At 46.2% G+C, this 26,509-nt stretch overlaps 1 protein-coding gene and 1 pseudogene across 1 annotated transcript; one reads left to right on the top strand and one right to left on the bottom strand.

The window, feature by feature from the left end:
• Positions 1 to 4,048: 4,048 nt before the first annotated feature.
• On the top strand, positions 4,049 to 8,921 carry LOC100827798 (annotated as a pseudogene).
• A 2,850-nt stretch (positions 8,922 to 11,771) lies between these two features.
• On the bottom strand, positions 11,772 to 14,298 carry LOC100827494 (scarecrow-like protein 33). Its single transcript, XM_003573138.2, has one exon. It carries the CDS (start codon positions 14,294 to 14,296, stop codon positions 12,551 to 12,553), a length of 1,746 nt encoding a protein of 581 aa, XP_003573186.1. The 5' UTR covers positions 14,297 to 14,298; the 3' UTR covers positions 11,772 to 12,550.
• Positions 14,299 to 26,509: the final 12,211 nt, after the last annotated feature.

Here is a 26,509-nt window from a genome sequence, read left to right as displayed (position 1 = left end):
TACAAAAAAAGTTCTTGTCCTCAAATTTTGATATGAAAGATCTTGGTGAAGCGTCGTATGTCTTGGGCATAGAAATTCACCGAGATAGGAAAAATGGTGTTCTAGGATTATCGCAAAAGGCATATTTAGAAAAGACTCTAAAGAAATACAATATGCATGCGAGCAATGCCACACCTGCTCCAATAGTCAAGGGCGACAGCTTCGGGAAATTCCAATGTCCCAAAAGTCAATACGAGATCGATCAAATGAAAGCGGTGCCATATGCTTCGGCTGTTGGAAGCCTACAGTATGCACAAGTGTGCACTCGCCCTAACTTAGCTTTTATCACCGGGGTACTCGGTAAATATCAAGAAAATCCAGGCATAGAGCACTGGAAAATGGTAAACAAAGCATTGCGTTATGTGCAAGGCACAAAAGACCTCATGCTAACATATAGAAGATCCGATTCCCTAGAGATAAGAGTGTATTCAGATGCAGACTTTGCGGGAGACAAAGATGATAGAAAATCCACGTCTGGATATGTATTCACTCTCGCAGGTAGAGCTATTTCGTGGAAAAGCTCCAAACAGTCAATAGTTGCATCATCCACAATGTATGCAGAATTTATAACATGTTATGAGGGCATGGGGCAGGCGATATGGCTAAAGAAATTTATACCCGACTTGAAAGTGGTAGATTGTATTAACAAACCACTAAAGATGTACTGCGACAATCAGCCCGCAGTATTCTATACTCACAACAACAAGTCGAGTAATGCTACCAAACCAATAGAGATAAAGTATTATGTTGTGAAAGATAAAATCCAAGATCACACTATAAGTCTCGAGCATATAAGGACAAAGGATATGCTTGCGGATCCCTTAACGAAAGGCTTACCACCCAATGTGTTCAAAGAACACTTAGCCGGTATGGGTTTAAGGGAAAGCCTATGATTCCTGGATCGTGTTAGGCCCAAAAGTAAACATAATTTGTTTCAAAACAGAGAGGTATGTTGTAGCTGTCTGATTCTATCGGCAATTGATCTGTGACGATGAAACATGCTCTGCGTACTAATATGTGATGGAACGAGTAAAATGACAAATGTACAGTTAAAAGTATATAGTGAGATCAAGGGGGAAAATGTTAGATTGATCTCCCAGTGGGCCCAACGGCCCATTGGACCCTTGACCTCGCGCCCTGATCGGGGGTGTCCAACCCTGTGATGGTTGGTGGGCCCCCGTCGCACAACGCTATATAAAGTGGTGGGGGGCCAACGGCACGACTTACGAAGTTCAACCGCGCCGTCATACCCCACCGACATCAACCCTAGACCGATCTAAAGGGAGCGCTGGAGCGGCGGGAAGCTCCACCACCGACCCTATTCTACCGCCGTTGTCGCCGGCGCTCACCATGACCGCTCCGGGATCGTCGAGCCAAGGAGAAGGTAAACTCCCTCTCCGTCTCTCTCCCTCACTCTCCAGATCCCAACAATAAAAGGCAAAGATCAAATAAATGTAGATCCTACGGAGATGGGCGGCGGGGAACAATATGCCCTTCCCAAATACTCCATTTAGATTCTATGGAGTATTGGGTGCATGAGAAAACGTCCTTTGATAATGGTACGGGTATTGTGAATCGCCCTCTTTTTGTTTAATCTTTGCAGCTGACTCTTTAACCAAAATGGGTCTGAATTCTTCTCATTTGCGCGCGTACCAAAATCAACTTGTTTTGATAGTAACTGGTAGCTAATCACCTGAGAGTAAGATCCGTATGCAAGTAGAATCGAGATGCTGGATGTGATGCTCAAGGCCGAAGCTATCAGTACGGCCAGGCTGAAGCTTGCAGGTCCAGAGGGCAGTTTGGCGGTTTCCCGCCCGTCAATTTTGGAGGTCCATTGGAGCCTATTGACGATTCCGCCTCTCGATTTTGGAGGCCCATTAGAACAACCGAGTCCCCCATCTTTCGCGGCAGAAAGAAGCCGCTGTTTCCTTCTCGGGGGCGACAGAAGCCGGCCACAAGGCGTCTCTGTCTCTTGATCGATGCTGCTGCCTGCTGGTCTGCTGCCCGGCGTGCATACCGGCCATTAGATCGAGCTATCGCAGGCTGTTCCCCGCCGCCCATCTCCGGCGAAGATGATAACTACGACCTCTACACCTTCTCGCCCGACGAAGAAGCAAGCTGCCTAATTCAATTGTGACACCCGGAGGATCCTGTATGTACAACACATATTCTATGTGGATCTTCCAAAGTTCTGCAAGACCTTAGAAGTTCCAACGACTGCAATAAAGTTCTTATTCTGATTTGTGCCGGATCATCACGTTTTCTCCAGCTTCTACCGTGCATCACACAATCTGCATGGAACCGGCCTATTTCAGTGGTTTACAGGCCAATAACGTGAATGGGGTCGATCACAGTTTGTTCTGTCATGCGTTGTACATATGTCTACTCATGCTTCTGTGGTGTCTTTGCTCTTGAAAGGAAACATGAACTAGATGAAAACCAAAAGTAAAATAAGAATAGGGTGATGATATTAATTAACTGATGCAAAACTATTCTACCCACACTCTTTTAGAATGAGATTTCACCAATGGTCATGCATCTCAAGTTCTAATACGCACGTGTATACCGTACCATTACTTGGTGCAAGGGATGGATGGAACTATTGAAGCTCGATCTATATATCCACACATCGATCTCATTTCGTGTGCCCAACTGCATGCCAAGAAACCACCAAAGGCTTTGTGTTTGATCACACCATTCAGTGTGATATATTATCCGTGCTAGTACTATATATTTGTATTTTCAGTGTAGCAGAGATGAGAGATTGGAGGAAACCAACATGCTACCGAGCAGGCTTTTGCGGCTGCGATGCAGCCAATACACGGTTTGACCTCGGCTTTGGATCCAAAGCAAAAGTGGTGTGGTAACTTTTACTTGAGTCGTCGGGTGTTGGCGTGGATCGGGCTGCAATGGCGATGCAATGCAATACAATGTGTGCCTCATGGTGATCTTCGAAATATCTTTGATGGTATCCCGCTCTCTCATGGACTTCTTCATCACACATGTATAGTGCTACAATTCTTGATTGGGGTTTTCTAAAGCTTGATTTTGAGAAAGCTGTAAATTAGGCTCTACTTAAATGAGTAAACGGTGTTGGTTTCTGAGTGGTACTACGTACTGGATGCAAGTCTTTCATAATGGTAATATTATTGCGAATCTCCTTAGCCAAAATGGTTTGTAGCCCTGGCCCAGTCCAATCTTGTAGCTGAACTCTTCTCATTTGCATACTAAACAGCTCTGTCCGCAAACGACGAGTAAAATGAAGATGCTGGCTTTTGGTGCAGAAGGTGGTGACTGTGCAGCGCGCTCGTTTGAATTCCCAGTTGGCGTTTTTCTGAAAACTGGCCCGCAATTTCGCATGGTCCTTTGACGATTTGGCCCATCAATATTTGCGGCTCTCGACGATTTGGACCATCAAGTTTGAAGGGCCGTTAGGACAGCCCAGTCCCCCAATTTTCGGCCACAGAAGCCCAGAGCCGGCGGAGGACTGGCGGGCGTGTGTTTGGTTCGGGCTTGCAGCTGGAGGTATGCTCGCTATGCTGCGGTCCTAGCCAATAAGAACAGTTTTGCATGCTAAATATGAGAAATGTTGTCGACAAAAGTGATGGTCGATCTCTACCACGTGAGATGATCCGTTACTAACTGTCATGACGGCATAAGCATCCCGACGAGTAGGGTCTGGTGCGATCGAGGTTAGATTATTTGAAATGAAATCTTACTTTAGAATCCTTTCTTCCCGAAGAATCTCAGTAAACTATTGTGATCCACGGAGACGTCTACATCAGTTTTGCATTCCTATCATTACATTCGAACTCGCTCTGCAAACGCCTTCGGTCCCGAGAAAAAGATCGATATCAGTTTGGCGCGGGAGCGAGGAGTTTGAAAAATGGAGTGCAACTTGGCCTACGTGCAGTATATAGTCTTCTTCACGATTTGGCCCATCGACTTTGGAGGCCCATTAAAACAGCCCAGCCCGTCGCCTCTGTTTCCTCTGACGGGGCGACGGAAGCCCACTGGCGTCTCTCTCTCTCTCGATGCTGCCGCTGCCCGGCGGCGGAGGAGGATGGCGGCGGGCGGGGGAGCTCCGGTCCGGCTGCCGCAAGCGGCCTGTCTCCGGAGACGCCCACACAGGTTACGGCGGGTCAGCACGAACCAGCGAGCTCTGCGACCAAGCTGGGTTCTTCTCTCTGTCTTAGGTTCTCTCTTCTCTGCAGTTTCTTAGATGCCTCTGTATTTCCCCCTGCGTGATTTACTGCTGTATTGTTTGTGATCATGTTTTAGATAGAAACCTCAGATTTTTCATCGAGGCCCAATTGACTAATCCAGGTTAATCAGAGTCATTTTCTACAGTGAAGTCGGAAACCTATGACATGACATGACTGGTTCCATAATTGACCCGAATCTGCCTTTTTGGTTGTGTCTTTCAGTATATGTATCACGTTTCTGCCGGATAGGTACACGGATATGTAAGGATCAGGTTGTGCTTTCCTGTCAGCTGGTTGCTCATTTTGTGCATAATACAACCATCGATGTCATACTTTCGCGGTGCCCAGTGTCAAGTCTGCACACTGATGAACAGCAATTCTGTTACCCCTAATCTGAAGGTTTGAAAAAAAAATAACTTAATGTGGGAGCACAATTCCCTAGGGAGTCGATGTTAGCTTCGTCTGCAAGGACTAACAAAACACAAGCATGTGAGGACAACAAATGACAATGAGGTCTTGGAATGTACCGAGGAAGGATTAGTATACTAAAAGCTCTCTCGGTTTTGAAGCACCTGCAGGATGTATTATCGTTCTCAACAAAGGCACTGCCAAACAGAGATAATTCTTTATAGAAATGATGGGTGCACGGAAGGTTCCTTCCTCATGAATCTGAGACCAATATTTGTGCTGCTAGCACTCTCCTGGTTAGTTAACCATTCTAAGAAACCTCCCCTTCACAACCTGTTACTGTTGGCCGTCCTAATACGCGACGCGCTCTACTTCCAGCAGGTCAGCTTTTCATGGCGGACCCAATGACCGCGCTAGGAATAGGCATGAAGGCTGTAGGATGGGTTGCATCGCCCATCATCTCTGAGCTTTTTAAGAAATCCTCTGCCTATCTCAGCTTTAACACATCACAGAAGCTGCTGCAGCTTGCGCCAAAAGTTTTACTGCTGGAACGTGCGATGGAAGTATTTGACAAGATCCCCGACAGGCCTCGACTGGAGCAGCTGTTCAAGGATCTCAAGTCTGCTTTCTATGAAGCAGAGGACATCTTGGATGATGTTGAATATCAGTATCTCAAGAAGAAAATCCAAGATGACAAGTTCAAGTCAGACGGCGTTGAACCTCCACATAAGACGGGTTGGGTGAAGAAACTCTTTCCCAAGGGCCCCCTCCTAAAAAATAAGGTCCTCTTCCCTTTCCGGCATGTGTTTTATTATATGTTTCTACTTCTGATCTCACCTCTAAGTGTCACTGCGGGTTGGGTATTCACTTTTCAGCAACAGATCAGACACGTGTTCAAATCCTAGAAAAAAAGGTCCTTCCATTTTCCATTGTGTTCAGATCTTTTTAGAAAATTTACGTAAAATATTTGGTAATTTCTCAGAACTAATAGATAGATATGTTGCTTGTTTGTAATTAACAATGTAGCAATAAATCAATTATGTGTGACTTTTGTAAGATAATACAACTGTAGTACTATATATAGCTAATAATTTTTTAATCATGTTTGTTTTACAGGAGACTGGTATGCCAAAAAAAGAGCTGAAGGATAGCCTCGAGAAGATTGAAGACATTATAAACAGTGGGTACAAATTTGTAGAGCACCTGAACTTGTCGACCGTCAGTACTTTGAATGGAAGCCATGCTGGTCCTGCTAATTCAGGAGGTGCAGTCACTACTGCGGCTCCTCCGCCAGTAGTAATTGGGCGAGATAAAGATTGTGACAAGATCATAGAAATGCTTCATGACAAGGAAGGTGAAGGTCAACCAGACGCCGACAGTCGTGTATGCTATTCTGTAGTTGGCATTCATGGCATTGGTGGGTCTGGGAAATCAACCCTTGCACAGTTAGTTGGTGCCCGTGAGAAAAAGGACAAGCAAGAGAAAAGGGACGGTCATTTCGACCTTATTATGTGGTTCATGTTTCTCAGGCTTTTAGTGTGAGTGTCATTTTCAAGGAAATATTTGAGGCAGCTACAGGAAGTCCGTGTCCTCAACTCACTAGTCTTAATGTACTACAAGACAAGTTAGAGGAGGAACTGCATGGAAGACGGTTCCTCTTGGTACTAGATGATGTCTGGTACGATATTCAGGATGAGAGGCAGCAGGGGAACCTGCAACAAATACTTTCTCCGCTAAAGGCTGGACAGGCAGGAAGCAAGATCCTGGTGACTAGTCGGACTGAAGAAGCATTGCTAGTTCTGGGTGCTGCAAAACCGAGATGTATTCCCATATCTGACCTGGATGACAGTGGTTTCCTTAATTTGTTAATGCATTATGCACTTGAAGGTGCAGTGATAGATGATCATGCTCGTAGAAGACTCGAAGCAATTGGGGCTGACATTGCAAAAAAGCTAAAGTGGTCACCACTAGCAGCCAGAATAGTTGGAGGACGGCTAGGGAGGAGACTCAGTGCTGAGTTTTGGACAACAGTTAAAAACGGGAATGTCGATGGGACCATGGGAGCCCTGCGGTGGAGCTACTTGCAGCTTGATCAGCAGGCTAGGCGATGCTTTGCTTACTGCAGTATTTTCCCCAGAAGACATCATTTGATACGCGACGATTTAGTTAAGTTGTGGGTGGCAGAAGGGTTTGTAAGAGGTACTAATGAAGGAGAGGAAATGGAAGATGTTTGTCGGGGATACTTTGATGAACTAGTGTCAACCTCATTTCTGCAACCAGGAGGCAAGGTCTTGTACAATGACATGGACTACTATTTAGTTCATGATATGCTGCATGATTTAGCAGACAGTGTCGCCGGAAGTGATTGCTTTAGAATCGAGAATGGCTCGATCTGGAGCAAACTCAGGGAAGGAAAAGGCCAGAGGAGAGAAGGCTGGAGAGGAGATGTTCCTCGAGATGTTCACCATCTTTTTGTTCAGAACTATGATGGCGAATTGATTACTGAGAAGATTCTTCAGTTGGAAAATCTACGCACTCTCATCATTTATGCTGTTGGAGGGGGTACACCAATTGAGGAAAAAGTCATAGCGAGTATACTCAAGAGGCTGCGGAAATTGCGGGTACTGGCCGTAGCTTTGAGTCATGAAGATGACGCAGTAATCAAGGAACCCGATGTATTCTTAGTCCCAGAGTCTATTAGTAAGTTAAAGCATCTACGCTATCTTGCTTTCCGTACAAGCATGTCATGCAGGGTAATTTTACCAGGCACAGTAACCAAGCTTTACCATATGCAGCTGGTAGATTTCGGTCAGTGCAAAAAATTGGTATTTCCCTCTGCTGACCTTATCAACTTAAGGCATATATTCTGCTCGATCGACCTGGATTTTCCTGACATAGGCAAGCTAACCTCACTCCAAACGGTACCAAACTTCACAGTATGGAACGTAGAAGGGTACAAGGTAAATCAGCTGAGGGACCTAAACAAGCTTCGCGGCAGCTTGGAGATCTGCCATCTTGAAAATGTTGAGAGCAAGGTGGAAGCTCTTGAAGCCAATCTAGCTGCCAAGGAACGGCTCACACATCTGTCGCTTGGCTGGGGTGTTGCTATGAGGTCCAGTCATCCAGAAGTTGAGGCGGGGGCATTTGGTAGTCTTTGTCCTTCCACATGGCTTGAAACTCTGTATATGTATAACTACCAGGGTTTGAGGTACCTAAACAAGCTTCGTGGCAGCCTGGAGATCCTCCGTCTTGATAATGTAGAGAGCAAGGTGGAAGCTCTTGAAGCCAATCTAGCAGCCAAGGAACGGCTTACACATCTGTCACTTAGTCGGAGTGGTGCTACAAGGTCCAGTAGTCCAGAAGTTGAAGCAGAGGTATTTGAGAGTCTTTGTCCTCCCATTTGGCTTGAAACACTGTACATATATAACTACCGTGGCTTGAGGTACCCAAACTGGATGGTGGGTAAGCAGAACGGCGGCCTGAAGGACCTGCGTGGACTTAAGCTCCACGGATGGAGCCAACTGGGACCTGCTCCTAGACTTGAGGCTTTCGTTCATCTACGTTCGCTCACAGTCTGGGACTGTAGCTGGGACGCCTTACCAGACAATATGGAGAACCTCACATTGCTCAAGGATCTGATGATCTGTGAGTGCCTGAACATCAGCTCGCTTCCAACACTGCCCCAGGCTCTTGAGGAGTTTACACTCAAGTGGTGCAGTGATGAGCTCATGAAGTCTTGTCAAACAATCGGACACCCAAACTGGGGAAAGATTGAGAACGTTCCAAAGAAAGAATTTACATGTCCAGAAGGTAGCACTCCATTTGATGCCTTATTTTTCCATCTAATGTTTGTACAACGTTGGCTGGGTAACTACATTGTGTTACTAACACTGTAATGTTTGTTAATCTATTTGTTAGGCTATGAAATCGATCTGCTGAGGATACGCAATAAACGTGCATCACTGGGTACGGACATCAGAAGACAGTGAAGGCAATGTCCAGCAAGGTGGCTCCGATAAGAGCCAAACTACAGGTCTGGGCGCCAGGTGTAATTCTTGCAGGATTTGTGCTTATAACCTTTTTTATCTGAATTTTAGCGGAGACGGATTTCTCTGTGTTGTGAAGGGTGAAGAATGTCAAGGCTGCAAACCAATAGGCAAATATTTGTGTAGTAATGTTAGGGATACTGTTTAATTTTGTTACCAGTATTTCTTCAGTATGTGTTTTGCTTTTATGCTCTTTTGAGCTTGTATGCGCCTTATCTGCCAATAACTTCAGTGCCTTCTTTTTAGACTCTTCTTTTTATGATTCTTAACTATTTTTTCCCGAAATGAAGCATGCTGTTTCCCTTGACATGAATCCTCGTTATGCCTGTGTAATTGGTGGCCAAGTTTGAGATATCTGTTCTGCTTGTTTTTCTCGAAAGAGATCTCTTCCTGATCTTGGCCACTTGTTTTATCAACTGCTGTGATCCGATCCAGTTCAGATCACGAAGCAAAGTTGATTCCTTTTTGGTCATCATTCAGCTGGGTTTAACAGAAGAAGTTGATCTTGAAATCATGCCCAAGGATTTAACTCAGGAGAGCTTATTCTGTTTTAAAATAAGAACCTGTTTGATCCCCTGTCTCTTGGCGAAGCATCTTCATTCTAGTGAGCCGAATGGGCCTTCATTGGCGGCCCAGCAGCGGTTGTTTCCTTTGGGCCAAACAGTAACCAGCATAACCTGGATTTGGGTGGGTTTGCTTCTGCGATGGCGCTCGGCGGCGAAGGGGCGGCGATTCCCCACCGTAACCTGCTCCGAGGCCGCCGCCGGCCGCATGGATTCCGGCGACAGGTCCGCACGGGGTCACCCCGCCGGATTGCCAGACCAAGGATGTGGAGGAAGGATGCGTCGATCCATGGATATGCTACTGCTACCCCGCCAGATTGGATCCATGGATGTCGGCGCAACGATATGTGTGAAGGCGAGTGCTCAATCTGTGAGTACGTACGGGCTTACTCTTTCGCATTCCCAGCACTTTTCTGCTCCATACTCTTGCCTATGATGGATTCATGCACGGATACTCATATTCTGCTGTATTAGGTGTAGGTTATGTCTGTGATTAGGAACCGAATTTCGTAGATCGGCTAATGCAACCTGAAATTGTTTCAGCATATAATAGTTAGTCCAACTGAATTTCGTGGACTGTCGATGCAATCTGAAATAGTTTCAGTGTACGATAGTTAAGATGCATACATGACGCGGAGACTACTTTTCCGGGGAGTTTCTTTTGCAGGATCCATCTCTCTCTGGATGTGCCGAATGAAAGGGGAGACGGTGACTTGCAAAGTCTTCCACGCCCAGACAAAAACAGGTCCAAGGAAGACAGAGACTGCAGGTAGTTCACACCCATATATCTATCTCCCCTGCCGGTTTGTGATTTTAGTGTGGAAAAAATGAGTGGATGGGCGTGTGTGCAGAATGGTACTCGTAATTGTCGTCTCCACCGGGTCTTGAGCAGATAAGATTTGAGATGATGCGTCCATGCCAATATATTTCAGTAGTAGAAACAGGGGGTTTCACACCTCTGCTTCGGGGGAAAATAAATATTTATCTGAAAACTAAACCAGTGTATGGTAACTGTAACACTCACTGATAAGTGCCGATTCGTAGGAAATTCCCTCGAAACTGCCTGTTTAAGTTATACACGGCATTGAGTTCGTGATGGTGGGTCCATTGACCATGCTCTCTGCAGGTAACACACACACCTGAGTAGTTAGCCATTCCAAAAAATGCTCCCCTTCACAATCTGTTGCTGCTGGCACTACAATACGTGAAGCTGTACTTCCAGCAAATCAGTTTGTAATGGCTGATCCATTGACCGTGCTGGGAATAGGCATGAAAGCCATAGGTTGGGTCGCATCACCCATCATCTCTGAGCTTTTTGGCATCGAATGAGCTGGTGGCAGCAGCGGAGAGGATCTGGGCGAAGGGTTGCTCGGCCTGCAGGAGCTTCGGGTGATCAGGGTATTGGTAGGTGAACTTGTCGACAACGTCATCCTCCATGAGCATGCGCGAGATGTGTTCCAGGAACAGGTCATCCTGTGGCTGCTTTGAGTCACCATCGGTCGTTTGGGGAAGGTCAAGGAAGACGGACGGAGGCAGTAGCGCAGACTCAGTGACACCTAACAACTCCTCCTGGGTGACAGCCATGGTGGGTACATGCTACTTGGTGATGGTGCAGTGGAAATATGTTGGAATTGGAGTGGAGATATCATTATCCTCGAACCCTGTTGGTTTTTAGCTATTCGAACTAGCTTTACATTCCAGATGGTTGGTTTAATCACCCGCCTGTGCTTATGGACAAAACAAAAAGCTTTAATATGCAGCCATCTTTTCTGTCCCTGTCTCTAGTAGGAATCAATTTTATGTATTGAAGTTTTGTGCTGTTATGATGCACAGAAACAGTCAGATTCTGAACAAGTTTTAACAATAAATTTGTAGGTCAGACAAATTACAAATTCAATTCCAGCCAACTTAGCAGACCCATTTATGAGTGTTTTTCAGTCATTTATCAATGCTAACTTACAAATGTCATTTCTGAAGGAGGAAACTTACAAAAAAGATCCAGCCATCTTATGTGACTCAATGTTGTAAGATTCAGTGTGATGTCACATCAATACTGGAAAATAGGTTATGGATTCTGTAACTCGGCCACAAATGTAAATGGAGTGATGAAACATCTGATGTTGCAGCAATTGACCTTTACAAAGCGTGTTTAACTCGTCAAACACAAACCAAATTCATGTGTATAGATCTCGTATTATGCACTTTTTGAGTTTTTGTTGGGAAACTTGTATTTGTGCACGAAACAAATTAACAGTAACTATCCTTATGCAGGCAAAGAAGCTAATAATCTGTGGCAATGTTGTCTGCCACCTACTACACCAAGTGAGCGTACAGGATGCGCCCCTTCCACACCCACAACACGGTCCTCACGGTACAGGCTCTTGAACTTGTCCGTTGCCACCTCAACGATAATTGGCTTCAGTGGCAGCTGTCTCAGGTCTGCCCGTTGGTTTCTCAGTTATATAGTGTTTTAAGTAAATAGCTCTATGCAACAAGCCAACAACTAAAAGGAGAGAAAAACAATGGTGTTAGATCTCTGCACTCTATTTTCCAACCAGGTGCTCCAAAACATCATATGCAATGTGCCTGAGACCCTGAGTTGGCCTTGCGTATGTCTGTCGGGGTGCATATATATGAGTGCTTTTACGTCTTTCAGATTTTTCTCTCCATTCTTCTGCATACGAGTGTCAAGACCCAACTGAAAATACAAATGAGGTGTACTTTCCAATGTACATTAAGAAAAAAAAACTAAAGCACATGGAATAAAAAACAGGTAGAGAGATTAGAGAACGATAAAATGACCTCTGCACCTTGACTACTTGAGGAAACATCATACCAGCGTACAGGAATGCTAGACATCTGGTGCTGCAACAACTGGAACCTTGAGCAGGCATCAGGAACTAACCAGGACATGGAAACAATTTGCAATTTCAATACATTCCAGCCATCTTACCAGACTTATTGCTTCATGTAGAATTAGTGAATCACTACCAACTGGCCATGCTATATAGTGCCCAGATCCTCATATATCATATCATGTATGATTCAGAAAACTGAAGATAGATATCCAGCCACCTTGTCAGACTGAGAAACAGGTGCAACTGGACAACCTGAGCATGGTTTCTTGTACCTGAGTTACAGATACAAAAAAAAGAGAATAAGAACAAACACATCTGAAGCTGCAGCAGACAAACACATACCAAAAGTTATGAAAAGCTATGTACTATGCATACATGACATAGAAACACCAGAATAAACGTATATCCATCGGTACTCAACCTATCTATATCTATGTCAATTCAGAACCACCAGCGTCATCAGCTGCCCATGTCGAGAGGGCATAGAGCGCCCGACCTTTCCATCCCTGCAGAAGCCACCAGTGATGCTCGTTGATCATCAAATGCTTGTGGTACCGATTCCTCACTTCTTCCTTGAGCATCAGAACTATATCAGGGTCCAATGGCAACTGCCTCAGCCCTGCCCGGTGGCTTCGCGTCTGCCACTCCTTGTAGTTTTGAGGGTGCTCCACCCTGTCTGCACCTTCGCAAGCAATCATGTTCATGGCAGACCGTGCAAAGAAGGCCCGCTCCACCTGCAGTCTCTTGTCGTTATTTCGTGGAATCATGGTCTCCATCACATCGAGCATTGCTGTGAAGTTGTGCAACACATGGGGGAACCGCGTCATGAAGAATGTCGAGCCGTATGACCCATTGCTGATGGCATGGACGAACGCGGATGGCTTCATCTTCTTGATAGTGTTAAGCACCTTGTCCCTTGGGCTTACCCTGTCAAAGTCAAGGCTCTCGTCGATCAAGTTCCTGAACTGGAATAGGCTGTTCACGACAAGCACCTCATCAGGATCGATGTGGAGGTCCTCAGCCCGAACAGCCTCCGGCTCAGCTGTGATGGCGTGGAACTTGATTGACACGCCGAACTTGCTTGCATAATTGTCGAGTCGGTGCCCTGCCTCCTCGATTTGCTCAGACAGACGGAATCCAGGCTGGGGCCTGTCGATGCTGGTCATCCTCACCTCTGGTGGCCCACCCTCCCTGTTCGCCAGCCACCGGATCAAGTCCGGCCACTGCAATCCGGTGTTGATGCCATAGTGCACAATGTGCAGCTTCCTCCTCCCTGCAACGGCATTGTAGATGGTCTTGTTGGAAAAGAGAAATGCCACCTTGACGAAGCAGAAGGTGGCGCTGTACAGATGGTGTGCCTTAATAAGCTCCACAATGGAGGTACGTGTCCCAATGAGCGGCTGGTAGAACTGCCTCCCGGTGCCAGCCAGCCGGGCCTCCAGCGCTTGGGCGAAGTAATGTGCCAGCCGCTGCCTAGCGTTCCCTCTTGACGAGGAGTGCCACTTGATCCGCTCCAAAAGCTCGCTTGCGCTGGACCGGTTGTTGCTGGCCACCGCTTCCGCACAGCGGATCAGTAGCATTTCCAGGTCAGTCACCGCCATCTGTCTGGCACCGCGCCTCCTATGTCTGCGGATGTTCTCCTTGTCCAGAGTGATCAGTATGTCCTGCATCTCACCGGGGTACCTGTCGTAACCATCGAGGATGAGCCTGTCCAACATCTTCTTGAGCTCGTCGTCCTCCGTGTCAGTTTGCACCATCACCGCTATCCGCTTGCTGCTCCTGCCCATGGCTGGCTCCGTCACACCACCCATGTCAAACTTGTTCTTACACCCCCTACTATCCACCATATCATTGTCTCTAGGCAAGAACATTTTGGCCTCCTCTATGCCTTTGAAGAATGCCATGTGCGACATCTTGTTCATGACGGTGCTGCACTCGAGGGGAAACAAGGTACTGCTGAGCTCCACCGTGCCACTCCAGAAGAAAGCTGGATCCTGTACCTTGCTGGGCAGCAAGGCACAGGCAAGCGCATCTGGTGCCGAGGACTCTTGGGCGTCGAAGGAGGCGGTGGCTGCGGTGGAGAGGATCTGGACGAAGTGTTGCTCGGCCTGCAGGAGCTTTGGCTGGTCAGGGTACTGGTAGACAAACTTGTCAACGATGCCATCCTCCATCAGCATGCATGATCAAGGATATCACCGAGGCACGATATTTGTTAACGAGGTTCGACAGAAGCCTACATCCTCGGGGCATGACTATGGGCGCTCCTTTCTTATAATATCGCAATACTGGCCACCTTGTTGGGTGCTGGCACAAGCCACTGGCTCCCACTGTGAGCCTATTGCTATTATGTCGTCATGGTCTTTTTGGACTACCTCATGCTGTCTTTATATATTATTAGGCCTAGGTTACACGTGTTTGACTCCAACACCTAACCCTTCGCTAATTTCAAGTCCAACTGTATCTCTACTCGTACACATATTTGACAGATATCTCAGCAAATTCCACCTTGGTGAATACATCATTCACCACCTTGAAGTACGTGTACCTTGGATTTGAATTATTAATTATGAGTTCCACTGCTACTTCTTGACATCACATGAATTCACCTGCAAACGTAGTCCGTCTTATTCCTTAACAGTCAATGCTCCCGCAAAAAATAAATTCCTCCACACCTTTGTCTTGCGTTCCAAATTTACTGGGTATCCGTTCAATGCCATCAAACACCGATCATAAGGTCACCATATCCGAAAACACGGATCGTCACGCTGATAGCCTCTTCCTTGATTTATGTGAAAGTGAACAACTCACATGTTAGGTGCCACATATAAGAGCTACTTGAACTCATCATTCTTGCTATTGTTGACTGCGTGCATGAAACCTGAAGGAATTTCGCCGTCGCCCTTCAGTCACCTTGAGGCAAAATCACAGTTGTCTCATCCTTTTCAGATAGTCTTCTACATGTCCCATAGCTACAACACGTCATGTCCTTTTGCATCCTGTCACCTGCACTTTGGCGTGTGCACCGAACGTCATAAAATATACGACCATGTACTCTCTAAGACTTTGACATTTCAGACTTTTCTAAACACTTTCTCATATTCCCCATGCCTGACTCTTGTCCATCACTTCAGACCGTCCTGTTGGACCCACTCAGCAACTGAACCTGGTACTCGTCAACACTGTTTCAGCACCCCTGCACACATGTCAAACAACTGTCTGACCGCATATGCCTTGGAAAGTTGTTGTGTTCCGTGCTTCCCACACGCGTTGCCGATATCGCCGCCTCGAGCACCCCTGCGCACGGGTTTGAGGACGGGATAGCACCCTGAATCCAAAAATCGTGGGCTACGGCCAAAACAATGATTTTTCTGCACCGGCCGTAACTACACGAAACCATGTATCAGGGGTCACGATAATGAAAAATAGGCCCGGGAACCAACCCACGAAAACGTCAAGAAGGGCGATTTTTCGGTCCCGACCAGAAACTGCACGAAACCGTGTACCCGGGGTCATGACATAAAAAATAGGCCCCAGGCCAAAAAAACGTGGGGCCACGAAAATGACCAAAATGGTGATTTTTCTGCACGAAGCCAAAACTGCCCGAAACAGTGTATCGAGGGTCATGATATCGGAAAATCGGCCCGGGACCCAAAAAAAATATAGCCCATGAAAACGCCCAAAACGGTGATTTTTTGCACGCGTCTGAAACCGCATGTAACCGTGTACCCAGAGTCACGAACTCAGAAAATCGGTCCGGCGCCCAAAAACGTGGGTTATAGCCCACGAAAACAACCAAAACATTGATTTTTGCGCACCGCCCTGAAATTGCCTGAAATCGTGTATCCGGGGTCACTACCTCGGAAAATCGGTCCGGGACCAAAAAAACGTGGGCTATAATCCACGAAAACGGCCAAAACGGTGGTTTTTCTGCATGATACCGGAACTACACGACATCGTGTACCCGTGGTCACAAAACTCACATCGGGACCCTAAACCCTAATCCTAAACCCTAAGCGGACCCCCTACCGAAATGATGTATGATGTAACCCAAACGCTTCTATAGTAAAAAAAACTCCCTTTTTTCGACAAACTTGGAATGTCCTTATTGTTTTAAACATCAACTAGCAGTTGGTTCGTTACACTCCATGAAGGTTTCGTGGTTTTTTAATCTTATTTGAATTTCGTACGGCTGTTCAAATTTTGCTCAGCATTCGACATTTCTTGCGTGAATTCATATTTGATTTTATTCAAAACAAGAAACTAAATAGGTAGTGGTGGTTAAGATGCACGTGCCTGGAAAAACAAATTTGGGCCAATTCCGGGGAGGTCAAAAAAAAAAAACCCCCTTCCGAAATAACCTTTGATGTAACCACCCAAACGCTTCTCCCGTAAGGAACTCCGTTTTTTCGACCAAATTAGAATGTTCTCATTTTTTTACACACCAACTAGTACTCGATTCATGACTTTCCACGAAGGTTCCGTGTTTTTCTGATCTTAATTGAATTTCGTACTGCGGTTCAAAATATGCTCACCATTCGACATTTGTTAGGTGAATTCATATTTGATTTTATTTGAAACAGCAAACAAAATCGCCAGTCGTGGTTAAAATGCATGTGTAAGCTTGGGAAAAAAATTTGGGCCAATTCTTGCGAGTTCGAAAAAACGGAACACCTTCCGAAATGACGTTTGATGTAACGCAAAGGACCCTCCCGTAAGGAACTCTGTTTTTTCGACCGACTCTGAATGTCATCATTTTTTAATCACCAACTAGTATTCGATTCATGACATTCCACGAAGGTTTCACGTTTTTCTGATCTTATTTGAATTTCGTATGGCGGTTCAAAGTTTGCTCACCATTCGACATTTGCTACGTGAATTCATATTTGATTTTATTCGAAACAGGAAACAAAATCGTCGGTCGTGGTTAAGATGCACGTGTAAGCCTGGGAAAAAAATTTGGGCCAATTCCGGGGAGGTCGAAAAAACGGACCCCTTTCCGAAATGACGTTTGATGTAACGTAAACGGCCCTCCCATAAGGAATTCCGTTTTTTCGACCGACTCAGAATGTCCTCATTTTTTTCACACGACCTAGTACTCGATTCAAGACCTTCCTCGAAGGTTTCGCGTTTTTCTGATCTTATTTGAATTTCGTATGGCGGTTCAAAGTTTGCTCACCATTCGACATTTGCTGTGTGAATTCTTTTATGATTTTATTCGAAACAGGAAACCAAATCGCTAGTCATGGTTAAGATGCATGTGTAAGCCTGGGAAAAAAAATTAGGCCAATTCCGGGGAGATCGAAAAACGGACCCATTTCCGAAATGACGTTTGATGTAACCTAAACGGCCCTCTCATAAGGAACTCCGTTTTTTCGACCGACTCAGAATGTCCTCTTTTTCTTTCACACGACCTAGTACTCGATTCAAGACCTTCCTCGAAGGTTTCGCGTTTTTCTGATCTTATTTGAATTTCATATGGCGGTTCAAAGTTTGCTCACCATTCGACATTTGCTGCGTGAATTCATATTTGAGGTTATTCAAAACAGGAAACAAAATCGCCAATCGTGGTTAAGATAAATGTGTAAGCCTGGGAAATCAATTTGGGCCAATTCCGGGGAGGTGGAATAAACGGACCCCCTTCCGAAATGACGTTTGATGTAACCCAAACGCTCCTCCCGTAGGAAAGTTTATTTTTTCGACCGACTCAGAATGTACTTATTTTTCTTTACACACCAACTAGTACTCGATTCAGGACTTTCCACGAAGGTTTTGCGTTTTTCTGATCTTATTTGAAATTCGTACGGCGGTTCAAAGTTTGCTCACCATTCGACATTTGTTGCGTGAATTCATATTTGATTTTATTTGAAACAGGAAACAAAATCGATAGTCGTGGTTAAGATGCATGTGTAAGCCTGGGAAAAAAATTTGGGCCAATTTTGGGGAGGTCGAAAAAACGGACCCCCTTCCGAAATGATGTTTGATGTAACCCAAACGGCCCTCCCGTAAGGAACTCCGTTTTTTGGACCGACTCAGAATGTCCTTGTTTTTTACACACCCACTAGTACTCGATTCATGACTTTCCATGAAGGTTTTGCGTTTTTCTGATCTTATTTGAATTTCGTACGGCGGTTCAAAGTTTGATCACCATTCGACATTTGCTGCGTGAATTCATATTTGATTTTATTCGAAACAGGAAACAAAATCGTCAGTCGTGGTTAAGATGCATGTGTAAGCTTGGGAAAAGAATTTGGGCCAATTCCGGGAAGGTCGAAAAAACGGACCCCTTTCCGAAATGACGTTTGATGTAACCTAAACGGCCCTCACATAAGGAACTCCGATTTTTCGACCGACTCAGAATGTCCTCATTTTTTTCACACGACCTAGTACTCGATTCAAGACCTTCGTCGAAGGTTTCGCGTTTTTCTGATCTTATTTGAATTTCGTATGGCGGTTCAAAGTTTGCTCACCATTCGACATTTGCTGAGTGAATTCATATTTGATTTTATTCGAAACAGGAAACAAAATCGCCAGTCGTGGTTAAGATGCATGTGTAAGCCTGGGAAAACAATTTGGGCCAATTCCGGGGAGGTGGAATAAACAGACCCCCTTCCGAAATGACGTTTGATGTAACCCAAACGCTCCTCCCCTAGGAAACTTTATTTTTTTGACCGACTCAGAATGTACTTATTTTTTTTACACAGCAACTACTACTCGATTCATGACTTTCCACGAAGGTTTCGCGTTTTTCTGATCTTATTTGAAATTCGTACGGCGGTTCAAAGTTTGCTCACCATTCGACATTTGTTGCGTGAATTCATATTTGATTTTATTTGAAACAGGAAACAAAATCGCCAGTCGTGGTTAAGATGCATGTGTAAGCCTCCTGGGAAAATAATGTGGGCCAATTCCGGGGATGTTGAAAAAGCGGACCCCCTTCCGAAATGACGTTTGATTAACCCAAACGGCCCTCCCGTAAGGAACTCCGTTTTTTGGACCGACTCAGAATGTCCTTGTTTTTTTACACACCAACTAGTACTCGATTCATGACTTTCCACGAAGGTTTCACGTTTTTCTGATCTTATTTGAATTTCGTACGGCGGTTCAAAGTTTGCTCACCATTCGACATTTGTTGCGTGAATTCATATTTGATTTTATTTGAAACAGGAAACAAAATCGCTAGTCGTGGTTAAGATGCATGTGTAAGCCTGGGAAAAAAATTTGGGCCAATTCCGGGGATGTTGAAAAAGCGGACCCCCTTCCGAAATGACGTTTGATGTAACCGAAACGGCCCTCCCGTAAGGAACTCCGTTTTTTGGACCGACTAAGAATGTCCTTGTTTTTTTACACACCAACTAGTACTCGATTCATGACATTCCACGAAGGTTTCACGTTTTTCTGATCTTATTTGAATTTCGTATGGCGGTTCAAAGTTTGCTCACCATTCGACATTTGCTACGTGAATTCATATTTGATTTTATTCGAAACAGGAAACAAAATCGTCGGTCGTGGTTAAGATGCACGTGTAAGCCTGGGAAAAAAATTTGGGCCAATTCCGGGGAGGTCGAAAAAACGGACCCCTTTCCGAAATGACGTTTGATGTAACCTAAACGGCCCTCCCATAAGGAATTCCGTTTTTTCGACCGACTCAGAATGTCCTCATTTTTTTCACACGATCTAGTACTCGATTCAAGACATTCCTTGAAGGTTTTGTGTTTTTCTGATCTTATTTGAATTTCGTATGGCGGTTCAAAGTTTGCTCACCATTCGACATTTGCTGTGTGAATTCTTTTATGATTTTATTCGAAACAGGAAAGAAAATCGCTAGTCGTGGTTAAGATGCATGTGTAAGCCTGGGAAAAAAAATTAGGCCAATTCCGGGGAGATCGAAAAACGGACCCATTTCCGAAATGACGTTTGATGTAACCTAAACGGCCCTCTCATAAGGAACTCCGTTTTTTCGACCGACTCAGAATGTCCTCTTTTTTTTTCACACGACCTAGTACTCGATTCAAGACCTTCCTTGAAGGTTTCGCGTTTTTCTGATCTTATTTGAATTTCGTATGGCGGTTCAAAGTTTGCTCACCATTCGACATTTGCTGCGTGAATTCATATTTGATTTTATTCAAAACAGGAAACAAAATCGCCAGTCGTGGTTAAGATGCATGTGTAAGCCTGGGAAATCAATTTGGGCCAATTCCGGGGAGGTGGAATAAATGGACCCCCTTCCGAAATGACGTTTGATGTAACCCAAACGCTCCTCCCCTAGGAAAGTTTATTTTTTCGACCGACTCAGAATGTACTTATTTTTCTTTACACACCAAATGTGGCCAAGCGGGAGCCGCTGCCGGTGATGGTGAGGAGGACAGCAGGACAGAGCACAACAGCAGAGACAAGTTGGTTAAATAGCGCGGGGAGGAGGAGGAAGAGGAGGGGGCGCGACTTGCGGGGGGGAAGTGAGGTCGGTCTGGCCCAGGCGAAGGGCCACCTCCGTCATTGCGTCCTGCTTTTCCCCCTCTTCTCTGAAAATCTAGCCCGGACCTGTGGTATTCTGAGCTGTAATCCGGACCGGTCGGTGCAGAAGGACTCGGGAAGGGGCGGTGCGGACAGCTCAAGTGGTTTTGTGGGGGTGGCGCTGGGTCCAACGCCACTGGACGGCGGCCTCTTGCCGGAAGGCGCTGGCGTAGGAGAATGGGAGCGGAGGACATCACACAGCACAAGGGCGGCCAAAGGAGCAGCTGCGATGGCGACTCTTGGAGTCGTTGTTCTCATAGAAGAGGGAGAGGAGAAACAGTGACCAGCGGTTGTTCTTGGGCAGCAGAAGGATGGCCAGAGGAGCAGCGACCATGGAGAACCATGGAAGGGAAAGAAAAGGATACAATGGGGTCTTAATTTCCGGTATTTTCACTATGGCCTCTGATTCCCGTTGCCTCTCCCCCTTGAGAGCATCCCCATATTTTCTGATTTCGGTCTTTCCGTCGGGACCTCGGTCTGCAGACCGACCAGAACACCCTATTGTGCTTACTTACATATAGTGGTCCCGTGATCAGTAACCACTGTACACAACGAACTGAATAACATAGCATCCATAAAAAAAAGGGTAGCCCGGTGCATGTAGCTCCCGCTTGCGCAGGGTCCGGGGAAGGGTCCGACCACTTTGGGTCTTTTTGTTTCCAGGACTCGAACCCGTGACCTCAAGGAAACAGTTGTACCGCTGCGCCAAGGCTCCCCTTCAACATAACATCCATACATTACCGGAATTAAAGTCTTACAATAGTAAGGCCATTATGGCCAAGTCTTACACAAAAGTCTTGAAGTCGGAATAGCAAATAAAATGCAGCGGAAAGATAACTTCGTGGACACATCGGTATGCCAATCCCACAGGCAACCGACTGGGGTAAGCGTCCTAGTTCTCGTTCTCGGCATCGTTGTTGACATTCGGATCTTCTTCCATCTCTGGCCACATGACAAGACAGGTGAGTACTTTGAATGTACTCGCAAGCAACCCAGGAGGGTTAACAGAATATTCATGCACGGCTTAGTACAAATAAAGGCTCTATTCTACTTTCATCATTGCATAAAGCCAATTTTACTTTGCAATATGATAAGTAGTTTGTAAAAGCAGTAAAACAACATTTATAAAAGATGACAGTAATAGTAAAGAGTAATAACATGCCGTGATCATGCTTCTACATGAACACGGAATAATTTCATTCTACATTTGGCTACAACCAAAATATCTCCAGTTTTCCACCCCAATGGAGCACACCCATGTGGTCCGTTACATTTATAAAACCTTTGTAAACCTTATGAAAAACAAGTCTAACAATGTGTGGCCTGACCAAGTTTGTCCATGACTGCGGACGCGGCTATTCGAATAGTTTTTAACACTTTGCAGAGGTTGTACGGCTTTACCCACACGATGTGTGTCTCCCATGCTACCATGCGCAACTCAATACACCCCACGGGATGTACAGCAGAGATATCACAACGAGGCGTTTTCGCTCATCAAGTCCCAATGATGAACCTGCTAGATGACATCTTCTCTACAGTGAAGGTAAACCCCAACACCGAGATTTCTGCGCTACAACACTCTCGCTAGTTGGACGTAAACCTGACGCAACTAGGCAGAGAGAGGTCACCTTTGTGTAGAGCATCCTACCATCTCGGTAGTCTCATCAAGAAGTAAACCCTCCTTGCACCCTTCTAACGCCTACAAGTTCAACGATGATCCTAGACAAGATCCTAGCACTACTACAAAACAGCCCATCAGTGTCGGGCGAAATAGCTCGTTAGTGGCGGGCGGGGCGCCCGACACTCACTTCTTGTCAGTAATGACCCCCTCATTAGTGTCGGGTGCCACGCCCGACACTGATGATGCCTCTCATCAATGTCGGGTTCTTCACCGCCCGACACTGATGAAGTATGCCATATCAGTGTCGGTCGCCCGTTTGACATCAGTGTCGGGCAAGCAACCGACACTGATACTGTTTCAGTAATAAAAAAGTAATTTAAAATATTCGTTTCAACACACAATAATACAGAAAAATTCCAAAAATTCAATTAATACACAGAAATACGCAGACTGAAAGCATTGATGTTCCATCGTTTACTTTATTTAGTTACAAGAAAGAATATTATACAAAACATGACAAAGTTCAAGCTAGCTAGTGTTACGTCGCGCAATCAAGTTATGTAGTTCTAAACTCTTCGGTGAGTCCGAGTAACTAGACGCGCAGCTCGTGGGTGGAAATCCCCACTTGGTCTGACGACCTCCTCGTTCAAGAAATGGGCAAGCTCCCTCTGAACGTTATACACTAGCCATTTAGGGAGGTGTCTATGATCCCTTCGGCCCATCCAGTACTCCTCTATAGCCTTGTACGCCTTCCACTCGCTTGAAGTTGGAGACCCACTCCATAATAATGAAGCAACAGTAGTAGCCGCAGTACACACTGCCCTCTGGCTGTTGATTGCAGGGGAAGTGGTACTGATGTTTAAGCTCACTGCGATAGCCGAGTTTAGCCATGTCTTCTGTGAGTGCCATTTTCCAAGCGACGTCCAGGAGTGTCTTGATGGGTCTCCATGGGCGTTGTTCAGCACCCTTCGGCCTTGATAGTGAATCGAAGTACGTCACCGTGGCCATCGGCAGGGTCACGATTAGTGTCACCCAATGGTCTCTGTTTTCAAAAGGTACAAACTTCCGTAAGTAAAGAGTGATAGACATGAGTAGCAAAAGAAATAACGCAGTACATAGTTTTTATTGAAACAATTTACTGCAAATTAACGAGAAGGATGATATCATCCATGTCATGGTATCTCTTCAGGAATGCCTCAAGGTATCGGCCTAACCGCTCTCTTGATTGTGTCTTATGTGGCTCTGTACCGATGTCGTTGTAGCTGAACATCGTGGGGTCAAGTATGGCCACCTTCCTTTTACCTTTTCGCAAGGCTTCCCTCGTTTGGTAGGCACACCACACCCTTAACAAGTTGGCTTCTGGTTGAAGAGGTGGAACAATTCGTTGAACTCCACGCCAAAGGTGATATCTTGTGTTTGAATCCCATCCTCTGACATGTTGTAGAAGCCATAATGTGCTGGCACTTGAACATTGATTTGTTGGGCATGCTGAGTAGAATGAGTTGATGCATTCAAGTAGAAGTCATGAAGATCTTGCATCTCCCATGACATGCCCTTCAAGTCTTCTTGGTTGACCATCGGTCTCCCAGGGTAGAACATAAGCACCTTGCTGCCTTCCCTAGCCACGAAATAGGCTCCGTCGGCCTTCAGTTTTGTACCTTGGACGGGGTTCTCCTTTGCAACGTCATCCCTCATGTCTTCCCACAAACCAATGATTTCAGGCACATGAGGATCCTTTAATGTTTCATCGGATTTGACCTTTGAGGAGTCCGGGTTGTCCTTCCTATCCTTGCCGCTGCGCCCCCTCCTTCTGTTTCTCCGCTTTGTGTCCTAGTAAGTTTCAAACTGGGCCACCTTGTACCTGTCAGAGATTTGGCGGCCACCGATGGACTCCGCCGCGCCCATGAGAGAGTACGGGGGAGGGAGGCTAGCAGCCTTTCCTGTGGTCAGGCGTGCTTTTTGCTGTGGAGGCGACGAGTACGTCCGCCTTGGATCGGTGCCTTCATCGGCTCCGTGCTCCGCGTCATCGACAGGAGGCGGCAAAGTAGGTGAAAGGCCGAGCGGCGATGCAGGAGGACCTTTGCGGGTGGGGGGAGATGGAGTCGGACCGGGTCGGTCTGACGGAGATGGAGTCTGAGAGGGCCGCTGGCTGTGAAGAGATACCAGCCTCCTAGGCCAAATCATGGGGTAGTTCTTACATTCGCCTAGGATGTCCACGCCTTCCTCCGGACGGAAAAGGACGGGATGATCATGATGCTCCGTGACAACGGAGTCCACCATCACACTCACTTGTGTGTCATCCATCAGTTTCCCGTGGACCGTCAGCGGCGACTGTCTGGGCATAAGACGGCCATATGCACCTACAGGCTTCCTAGGCTTCTCTACGTGAATACGACACTTCACCGTTGCCTGCGCGTAACAACAAAATCCATGGTGCGTAAGAGCTTGATTAAGGTAAGGAATTAATGAAAGTGGTACGTAAAAGCATGATTATGGTAAGGAATTACCGGGATGTCGTCGTTAGGACCCGGATCATTGTCCCGGATGCCATCGCTTGGATCCGGTTGGCTTTCGTCGATGTCGACGGTTCGAGTCGGGCTATAATGTGGGGTGACGTCATATTCGTCGACGCCCTCAACACGTGTTTCGGAGGCGGCGCTGCTCTTCGGCGGCCGCGGTGGAAGAGAGGGAGGAAGGAGTTCAAACCTTCCATTCCTACCGAAAGTATGCCTTCAAGGGCGGGGTTCTGCTTGGCGACGGCCTCTAGCAGATGATGTACGAGTACCACTGCGGTTTCTCTTGTAACTGCCTGATCCTCTTCATGCGCCCCCGCCACTGCCTTCTCTATTATTTCTTCATCAGTGGCCTTTCATTTTTGGCCCCTGCTTTGCGTCGGAGCCAGCGGGAAATAAAATTCCAGAGTGTGCTCAGCCTTTTGCAAGCTGGCTGTCATGGCCGACTCCCACCTCTTGCTTTGCACGGAGTCGGTGGAGCAGTCTGACCTCTTGCTCTCCTCCCATTTGTGGGCGTTTTCCTATGATCATAAGACATTAGAAGCAATGTGAGCCTATATGGATGAGTGTGTCATCACTATGAAAAAAACAAGAATACGTGAAACCCTTACCGCAAAGTTTTTGACATGCAGTTGCATCGGTGCCTTGCCCGCCCACTCGTTAGGGACATGTGCTGACATGCATATTCTCTAGCACGTGGGTCCTTCAGAATTTGATGCACAGGAGGCACCCTCCCTTCTGCCTCCAGCTGACGGTCCTGCTTCCGCCAGACCTTCCTCTTTCCCTCTTTCCCAGCACTCCCGAGCCGGTGGTTAAACTGTTTCATCGCGCGCAATTTCTTAAATTTCTCTTGACTCGCAAGGAAGGCAGGGTCAGTTGATTGCTTCTTGAATTCCTCCCACGTGGCCTCATCGGATATTTGAGGCCATTTTTGTTTTACCACCTCCCAGGGTTTGTTCAGCCACTTTCGAGCGTTGTTTTTCCAATTTGCGAGACCATTCCTCAATGATATGTTCGTCGCCGCATCAAATCTCGCCCGCCACTCGTCACTAACTTGGAACCTCTGGTGCACGTCCGCGAAGCAGAGATTTCTAGTGACTTCATTAATGGTTTCCCACTCATTGGTGATTTTGCAATGCTTACGGGCAATGGCGCCACACGTCATTGAGTATGTCGTTTGTGCCTTCACCGACGACACTGGGCGGCCTCTTTCGGAATACTTAGTGACGACGTACTTGAAATCCTTCAAGGGGTGGCTCCCCCTAGGCGTCCTCTTCTTTGTTGCCTGTGAACTAGGCTGCGAAGGTCCCTCGAGTTCTTGCTCATTGTGTCCTCCCTCGAGTTCTTGCTCATTGCCAGATCCATCAGATTCATCTACGGCGTAACGTAACCTTTGTTCCTCCTCAGGTGCTTGTTGGCTACTGTTGTCCATTTTGTGAACTACATATGCAATCAAACCTATCACATATATGTAGCGGAAAATTTTGGCATAACCTAGACAGGAAAACAAAAAAATTCGGCATGACCTATGCTAAAATAACTAGCAATTTTGGTCTACCGAGAGTTCACAACCTGCATAAAAACCATTCCCACCCGCATATATGCTCCCTCGACACGATGGTCGGCTCATTCAATGTCCCGACACGATGGTCGGGCCTCACATAACAACATATAACAATGCCTCTTGACTCAAATTTACGAACAATGTTCTCTTAGCAGTGGATTCAGTTATCCTACGGCTCACA

This window comes from Brachypodium distachyon, chromosome 3 (genome assembly GCF_000005505.3).
Source record: "Brachypodium distachyon strain Bd21 chromosome 3, Brachypodium_distachyon_v3.0, whole genome shotgun sequence".
NCBI lineage: Eukaryota > Viridiplantae > Streptophyta > Magnoliopsida > Poales > Poaceae > Brachypodium > Brachypodium distachyon.
The sequence above is the reverse complement of the archived record's forward strand: the minus strand, read 5'-3'. Positions and strand labels throughout refer to the sequence as shown.